General features: G+C 43.1%; 1 protein-coding gene across 2 annotated transcripts in view; it reads left to right on the forward strand.

Annotated features, from left to right (window-relative positions):
- Positions 1-5,911, forward strand: part of arhgap36 (Rho GTPase activating protein 36) — a 68,750-nt gene extending 62,839 nt beyond the window's left edge. For both annotated transcript variants that reach the window (XM_074661855.1, XM_074661856.1), the window contains exons 6-12: positions 86-141; positions 2,005-2,155; positions 2,237-2,385; positions 2,496-2,663; positions 2,733-2,821; positions 2,996-3,222; positions 4,443-5,911. In XM_074661855.1, coding sequence (XP_074517956.1) covers positions 86-141; positions 2,005-2,155; positions 2,237-2,385; positions 2,496-2,663; positions 2,733-2,821; positions 2,996-3,222; positions 4,443-4,765 — 1,163 coding nt within the window. In that variant the 3' untranslated portion in view covers positions 4,766-5,911. The remainder of the gene's footprint in view (positions 1-85; positions 142-2,004; positions 2,156-2,236; positions 2,386-2,495; positions 2,664-2,732; positions 2,822-2,995; positions 3,223-4,442) is intronic.
- The last annotated feature ends 2,907 nt before the right edge of the window (positions 5,912-8,818 follow it).

The raw sequence follows: 8,818 nt of genomic DNA on the forward strand, positions 1-8,818 counted from the left end.
CACAGTTTGATATTTGTCTTTGTATTCATGTGAAGAAGTTAAAAAACTTGATAACACTGTTTGCTGCTCCATTTGGCATCCCCAGGTCTGCAGACGGTGGGGATTTTCAGAGTTGGAAGCTCGAAGAAGAGAGTGAGACAGGTGGGGACTTTTCTGTTGTTGTCTGCAGAGAAATGACATCAAAGATTGTGTCGAACATTTAAACATATCAGCCCAAATTTACAATCCTTCCTGTAGTTTAGAGTTCCCACCTTTACGTCACATCAGTGGTGAGAAGTTGTCATGGTGTCCTGTTTGGGAAGATTGTCCACAGCGATGTGTTAAAAACTGCCACTACACATGTTTGAAACCACAAATACTGACGGACTGCTGCTGACACAGGTGCTAAAACATCAATCATTCATGGAAGACAATATATCAGAAAGAACCAGCCAAAAACTCAGCACCAACTTAAAAAGGTATCCAATAAGTGGGTGACCGCTCCACAGAAAAGCAAAGATGGCTCCCACCATGAGGTGCACACTTAACAAACAAAATCATCAAACTTATTGACATCTGAAAAACAGTAACATACAGCAACCAACACAAAGTGGAAAGCAGTCACAACCGAATGAATCCACTCACATCACCTCAGCTACCAAAGTCACAACGTAACAAAAACACGACACTCGAGCCTAATTTGTGGACCACACAACAACACAACTTGGTCACAGTGTCTCTACCCCGAAGAAACGTGATGCTACAGGTGGTCACTGGGCTAGTGAGTGTGTTCACGTAGTCACTGTTGGAGGTGGTGGTGTGTGCTGCTGCTCGCACTGATCCAAGGAGGAGGAGCCCAGTTTGAATGTTGTGTTTACTGACAAGTAACAAAAAGTTCCTGCTGACCCTACCTTTAAGAGCATGTACTAGTCACGTTACCCGTCTGTTCCTGAAACGATGAAATAAAACCAATCCGCAGACGTAGCCACATGAGTTTTTCTTTGAGCAGCCACAGGGCACCCTGTGGTCATGTGACCTGAGCTGTGCCCCTGATTGGAAAATCTAATGATCCTAATAACTTCTAAACCGCAGAGATAAAAAGAAACTCACTCACCCTACAGAGTGTGCCGATAGAGAAATCAGCGTTTTAGACCCAAGCCATTTTTGACCCAGACTGTAAATATGTTTTTAATGCTGTAAAAGTCTGTTTTTATGGCTGGGTGTGTACGTGACTTCCGGTCTTTCTGCAGCTAGCCTCTCGATGAACACAGCTTTCAGCGCTTCCACAAAGGCTTCATTTTTACTAACCGGATGTTGACCCATGGTTACCACCCAAAAAATAAGAAAGGCAAAATAAAGTGGCAAGTTCTTTAGTCCCCAACAACTAACTGGTTACAGGAGACAGACAAACTCAAATGGTCACCACAGGCATACCACACCTCATGGATGTCTGATCCCAGATGAGCCTTCAATCATAACAACCCAGAGGTGGTTATGGTTTGATAAGTGGGAAGTAAGAAAAATTGAAGCCCGTACAAAGAGAGATGGAGTTAAAGGTAAGTGGAAGTAAAAGATTTATTTACAAAAGTGCTGAACAATGCACAACAAGCTTCTCTCACACAGTCACAATATAGAAGCCAAACTAATGAACCATTCTCTTAACAAAGTCAAACAAACACAAGCAAAGCCCAAAAATCCAAAGCCTGGTTCACTCTTCTTCAGCTGAAGCAGAAGTAGTCGTGTAGATAGTCAACACACACACGCACACACACACACACACACACACAACTGAGGACCCTCTGGCCTCTTCCCTCCTGCTCTTCAACCTGTCCAATGGTTTGCCGGATCACCTGGTCTCCTACAGGAGGCCAGAGCTGCACCTGGAGGGGTGAAGAGCAGGAGGAAAACACACACACACACACACACACACACACACACACACACACACACACACACACACACACACACACACACACAACACCTGGTGTAACAGCGTCTCTCTGCACCCCGCTTTCTCCTCCTCAGCTTCGTGAGGACTTCGACCTGGGCATGGACGTGCAGCTGGACGAGGAGCAGAGCGTTCACGACGTGGCAGCGTTACTTAAAGAGTTCCTCAGAGACATGCCCGACCCCCTGCTGCCCCGAGAGCTCTACCCGGCCTTCCTGCACACCAACTGTACGCACACACACACACACAAACTCTGACTCTGTAACACTCACATCCATGAGACTAAACCTCCTCCTCCTCCTCCTGCAGTGCTGAGGGGAGCAGACCAGCTCCAGTACCTGCAGCACCTCCTTTATCTGCTCCCTCCCTGTAACTGTGACACGCTACTGCGCCTCCTCAGCTTCTTACACACCGTGCAGAGCTACGCCCAGGACAGCATCGGGACCAACGACGAGGAGGTAAACACCCATACACGCACCAAACCATCGGGACCCCTCAGGGTCTCAACACCTTTCTTCCTCCTCCTCTTCCTCCTCATCCTCCTCCTCTTCTTCTTCCTCTTTCTCAGATTTGTGGGAACAAGATGACAGCGGCTAACCTGGCCGTCATCTTCGGCCCGAACCTGCTTCAGAGGGAGAGAGGAGATGTGAGTCCACACGCCGTGGGGATTGAGGACAGCACAGCCATCATCAGCGTGACTCTGGTGCTGATCCAGAACCACAGGAGGCTCTTCACGGTACGGCTCAGGAGACTTTCCTTACTGTAGAGTCTGAAACAGGAATCTAACCCCAAACCTCTCCACCAGGTCTCTGCTGAGCTGCAGCAGGAGGTCCTGATGAGTCTGATCCAGACTGACCCTGACATCATCGACTACCTGCTGAGGAGGAAACTCAGGTGACCATCACAGCCTCTCTGTGGACTAGACTAGACCAGGTCTGAATACCTGACCTCACCGTGTGTGTGTGTGTGTGTGTGTGTGTGTGTGTGTGTGTGTGTGTGTGTGTGTGTGTGTGTGTGTGTGTGTGTGTGTGTGTGTGTGTGTGCGTGTGTGTGTGTGTGTCACCACAGCGGCAGTCACCTGACGGTGGAGAGCAGCACTGAGACCGGAGGCCGGAGGGACACAGGGGCGTCTCTGGACTCAGTGGGAGCGTCCAGCGGGAGCCTGTCTCCTCTGGAGCCGCCGTCTCCGCTCTTCCCTCCTGACGGCAGCGGCGGTGAGGGCAGCCTGACCAGCGAGGTTTTCCTCAACGTGCTCAAACTGAACCAGAACAGGAAGCGGCAGGAGCACAGATACGGTACCAGGCTCAGTCTGAGGGCTCGAGGGTCTCTTTGACTCAGTCCTCCGGAGATTCACAGACTTCCTGAAATTAAATCAGCTTTTTATTTTAAGAAAGAAACTCAGCCCTCTGCAGAGTCCCTGCTCAGCCGAGCTCAGCTGGGTCATAGACACAGCTCTAGCACCACCTAGCTGTGACATATGGGAAGTTCAAGTAGATCATAATGAAAACAACATAAAGTCTGTGTTTATGAAACAGAGCTTTTTTTATCTTTCATGTTTTAAATTTGATTCCTTTTTTTTTGGTTTTGAAAAGAATCTGCAAAATTAGTTTGCTCCTTTTTATTTCAAACTGGGATTGCAACTATTTTAAAGTTTTAGTTTTTTTTTTTTTTTTTTTTTTTAACTTTTATTGACTCTAGCTTAAGAATTGTTCTGTTTGGACACTATTTTTTTTGGGGGGGGTCCAGCGTTGAAAATATTATTTGTCTAAAATTTGATGTTGTGACATTTTTTCTTATCTCAAGAGAATTCAGCAAAAAATAAATAAATAAATAACTAAAAGAAAAAAGAAAAATTATACTGCAATTTTTAAATTGTGACTCAAATACTATTTGGTTGATTTGTGAAAATAAAGGGCAATATTTAATTGTTTTATAATATTATATTTCATGCTTTTATTTTGGAAGGAAAAAGTTTAAGAATTTATGGTTTAATTCAATTCAATCCTATTTTAAACTATTTTTTCCAAGTTTCTACAAAATTTAAGTGCAGGACAAATTTATTTTTTACTTTGAGATTTCATTTCTTTTTATTTTAAACTAATTCTAATGATGAGTTTTGAAATAAAACATAACATTAGTATGAAATCTTCATTATTTTACCCTTTTCCCAGTTTTTCTCAGAGAATCAGGTCTGAGAAATAAACAGATTGAACATTTTAAGATTATTTTCTTTCTTTCCTTTTTTTTCTGAATGAAATTAGAAAAGGAAAAAACTTTTTAAATATTTTTCTTGATGGTTCAGGAAGTCTTGAAACACTTTGAAATTGTACAAGTTTTATGCGTTTTTTATTTATCTATTTTTTATTTATTTATTTATTATTATTATTATTATTATTATTATAACTATTGTTGTATTTTCCCATTATTTAATTTAGTAGTGATTATTTAATTATTACATTTAAGTCATAAGGCTGATTTGATTTTAAATATGTCATTTCTCCTTCTTTTCCACCAGGTGAGCACCCTCCAGGTAAATCCATCCGCCACATGCGTCAGTTCCACTCCCACCACAACCTGCTCAGCCTGGCTCAGCCCTCCTCTGCCAGGGTCCACTGCCAGGACTCAGAGCCCCCTGACCGCAGGGGGCCACTGGGACACGCGCTCAGCTTCACGCTAGGGGGCGGCGGGGGGGGCGGGAGTTGCAACAGTCTGAGCAGCTCCACGGAGAGCAGCATCTGGGTGAGACAGACACCACAGGACGAGAGCAAAAGCAACACCGTGTCCAACTTCTGGGACTTCTTCACCGGGAAAGGGACGGGCTCTGAGACCATGGTATGATGTAGGAGAGACTAGAGGAGGGGGAGGAGGAGGAGGAGGAGGGGGCAGATCTGAAACCTACAGGAGCTTTCTTTGTTACAGAAACCTGAGTTCAGGTCTGGAGCTGGGACACACTGCATGAAGGTCTCAAAAACTGTTCTCACCGTAAATGTTTGTGACATAAACTCCTTCAAACAGAGACCTGGGCTTCAGCAGGTGAAGGCACCAGGACTTGATGAGTCCGTGATGGTCTTATAACTCTGTGCTGTACATAACGTGTGTTTGTTGTGATTCACTAACAGAGCTCTCTGGTCCACCTGCGTACGGTTCTTCAGCAGACCCTGTTTGTATCTCTAACCTGTACCCAGCTGCTCCGCCTGTTTGTAAAAATATGGTATTCAAAATAACTGTTTAGATTGGACCAAAGAAGGACTTCATATCTGTTCAGAGACTGGATCCTCTGGAGGACTGGATCCCCTGGAGGACCAGATCTTATTGGTGTTACGTTTGATTCTCAGTGGGTCGGGCTGGTCCTGACAGAAGTTAAAACAAGAAAACCTGTTTCTACTCATCTCTGCATGTCTGCTTAAATATTCAGTATGAGGATAAGAGTTCAGGTCTGTTATAGGATAGTTACCTTCCTCTGACCACAAGAGGGCGACATTCATCAACCCATCCTGTTTTTCCTGCTCAGACTCTCTGAGTGCGTCTCAAAGCGATAAAGGTCCAGCCTTCCTTCCTCCACTTGCGTCCTTCACTTGCGTCTTAGTCCCTCCCATTAGAGATGAAGGACAGACGCGAGGAACTGAAGTTAGGAGAGAGGATGGAGGGGATTCGTTTTCAGAGCAATGGGACATCCTCTCCTCCAGAGCGTCACATGAAGCGGCGTGTTTCAGTGATGACGGCGTCAGCTGATCACCTCTGGATCATCTGTCAGTCAGACAGGAGGAGATAGGACAGAGGAGGCATGAAATTATCGCTTTGAGACGCACCCTTTGGATCTTGGGTTGAATTTTTCAAAGTTGTACAGATTGTTTTCTGGCACCTCGTAGAGAAACGTGATCTCCCCCTTTTTTATTTTCGTTGGTGTAATGTTTTTTCTATATTGTTGTTTATCCTCCAAGAAGCTAAACCAGAGTCTGTAGCACCCACCTGCAGAGCATTAAACCTCCACCTGCTTCTGTGTCACTGCGTCGTTGTCTTATTGTTGTTGTCGTCCTCTGGGATGAAAAGATCTGAGTCACTGCTGAAACCAAACACAGAGGAGTCTGTCGTACTTTTGGTCGGGGAGCAGATGTCTGAGAGCCAGAAGGTGAGTCAGACGATGGAAACCCTCCTCATACTCTCTCTGTCAAACAGAAAGCTTTCTCATTAAACTTCAAGTGCTTCCAGGGAATCGATGCTGAGAAATAAAAATCAACCCTAGCTTCTTCAGAACTGACCTCTCGGCTTGAAACTTTAAAATATTTCATGAGTGGAAAGTCCTTAAGTGTTCAGCTTGTGTTTGACCTGCAAACAAAAATCTGGGAACAGAAAAAAAATGTTTTTTGTGTGTTTACTTTCCCATCTTCATGACTTGAAGTAGGAGGGAGCACATTGCAATTTAACGATACATCTCTCTTGTCACCAGCAAAACTGTTTGAGTGGAAAACTACCATTTTAGCCACTAAAGCAGATCCCCAACCGTTTCTGTGCCACGGACTGGTTTAATGTCAGAGAATATTTCCACAGACCACCTCTTCTTCTATCTCCTCACTGGCTCTTGCACCCTGCCTAAACAAACTTTCCAAAGATGTCTGTTTTTTTTGTCCATTTTGCTAGCTTGGGGGTTTGGCGTCAAGAATGAGCCATTTTTTAAATTAAAACATTTCTCAGAATCAGATAATGAAATAATGTAAGCTAAGTATTTTTTATGTGTGGCCTGTTATCAGTTTTCCCACGGACCAGTACCAGTCCATGGCCCAAGGTTGGGGACCACAGCCCTAAAGGGACTAAGTCAAAAAAAAAGAAAAAACATATATACATATTAAGGCTGCAAAATAACTATTGGACCAATAAGTATCGGGTCCATAACACAAATTATTCTGTCATTTCAATAGGTCCGATCAAAAACTGTATAATTAATGGACATAGTCTCCCCAACATCACCTGTCTGTTTCTGACATGGATTTTTGAAGCAAATCCGCTATAGCAGCCATATTGGAAGTAGCAAAGCATACGGGGACACCCAGGCTGATAAAGACACTAGGAACTAAAACCAGCTGCAAAGAAGCCACCAGGACTTACACACTTTTGAAAAATCTAAGAAATTTGCTGGACATGACCCACAGGCTACGGTAATTAAAGTGGACATATCATCCTTTTCACTATGTCAGACTAGGATGCCTGTAAAGCATTTCTGCCCTCAGTACAAGTCATTTAGTTCCTTCATTGCCCCACAATAGTGTTCTCAATATCCTCATTTTAGGCCATTCTGAAGATCTCTTTGAAATGCTCCGTTTCAAGAATGACCTCCAGTAACCTCGCAACGTCGCAGCTCTTTGTGCTCTGATTGGTCAGTTCTATCAGAGGGGCGGAGGGGGTAGAGCCAAGGGGCGGTTTTTGCAGCATGGCAGTATTTACAAAATCGCCATATTGGATGGGGCAGACTGAGCGAGTTTGCTGTTTGCCAAAACTTCGCCGTAAGGCACTGATGGCACTAATTAAATGGCAGAGTGTAGGAAACGTCCTTTTGTATTGGACCCTGAGTCAGACCCAGACGGTTCTGCAGCTCAGGAGGAAGAAAATCCACCTGGACACAGATCATCTCAGGACGCTTCAGTGTGGTGAGTCAAAGCGGTACTGTAACATGTATAGTTTATACGTTTATACTCGGCTCTTGGTGGGTGTATCCCTTGGTGGCGGTTGTGTGACTAACTGACTTCACAGAGGAGGAACTGCTTTATCATATTATTCCAATAAAAAGAAAGGATCCTCGTGTCGTCATGAAGGTCAAAATCTCGCGGCCAAATGTCAATGACCTATTTTCAAAGGCATCAAATCTCATTCTAGGATATCAGAAAAAATACAATATCCCTTTTTTTTTTTGAAAATTCAGGGGGTGAAAGGTCTTGTTTTCAAATTTATAATTTTTTTTATGTAAGTATTATATCAGGAATCAGCATGATATGTCCCCTTTAAGAAATTGTTAAGAATACAGTGTCAGGTCAGAACATGTGCCATCTTTTAAAGGTGAAAAGCCCATAGCTTATTATTTAGTGTGTGTGTGTGTGTGTGTGTGTGTGTGTGTGTGTGTGTGTGTGTGTGTGTGTGTGTGTGTGTGTGTGTGTGTGTGTGTGTGTGTGTGTGTGTGTGTGTCTGTGTGTGTCTGTATTTTTTCTAAAGCTCCTATGAAACAAAAGAACAACCCAAGTAGCACCAAAGAACCAGCACAGTAATACAAAAAATATAACAACTATACACAAGCACTGTACCGTATACAGTAGCTGCAACTATAATAGCAATTTTGGTTTTGTTCATAGAATTCATGTCATGATCTTAGGTAAATACATAAATGTTTGTGTTTGTGTATGTTATCGGTGAACAATTATGGGTATCGGCCTTTACAAATTGAAAGGTATCGTGTCAGAAAAATTATTGTGCATCCCTTGTAAATATGTTTTTCGCAAGCACAGAAAAAAGTTCCACGCAAGCGAAATATATTTTTTACTTTTTCTGCCTATGTCTCTTGAGTTTCATATATCTGAGTGGCTTTGAAGAACAAAAAAAAAAACCATTTCAAATCTTTTTTTTTCTGTAACACAGGTGACAAAAATTACCCACCTTTTTTCTTCCTGTTAAAAATATCTGACAAAGTTTTAGCAAGGAAAAAAACAACTTGATATCTGACAAAAAATAAAAAGTTGGGAAAAATATTGGTCAAATGTATTTGTTTTATTCAAAAAAACCCTGGAGGTCGTACAAAAAGTTTCTGAGGATAAATTTCTAAGATGATGTCCTTTAATGTCCATTAAGGGACTCCATAGATCATTTTCTGAGAAATGGCTGGAGAGAAAAGTTTTTATACAACTTCAT

The sequence above is a fragment of the Halichoeres trimaculatus genome, unplaced genomic scaffold (genome assembly GCF_033239565.1).
Source record: "Halichoeres trimaculatus isolate MK-OKI-2021-1 unplaced genomic scaffold, fHalTri1.1 fHalTri1_scaffold_22, whole genome shotgun sequence".
In the NCBI taxonomy this organism is placed as follows: Eukaryota; Metazoa; Chordata; class Actinopteri; order Labriformes; family Labridae; genus Halichoeres; species Halichoeres trimaculatus.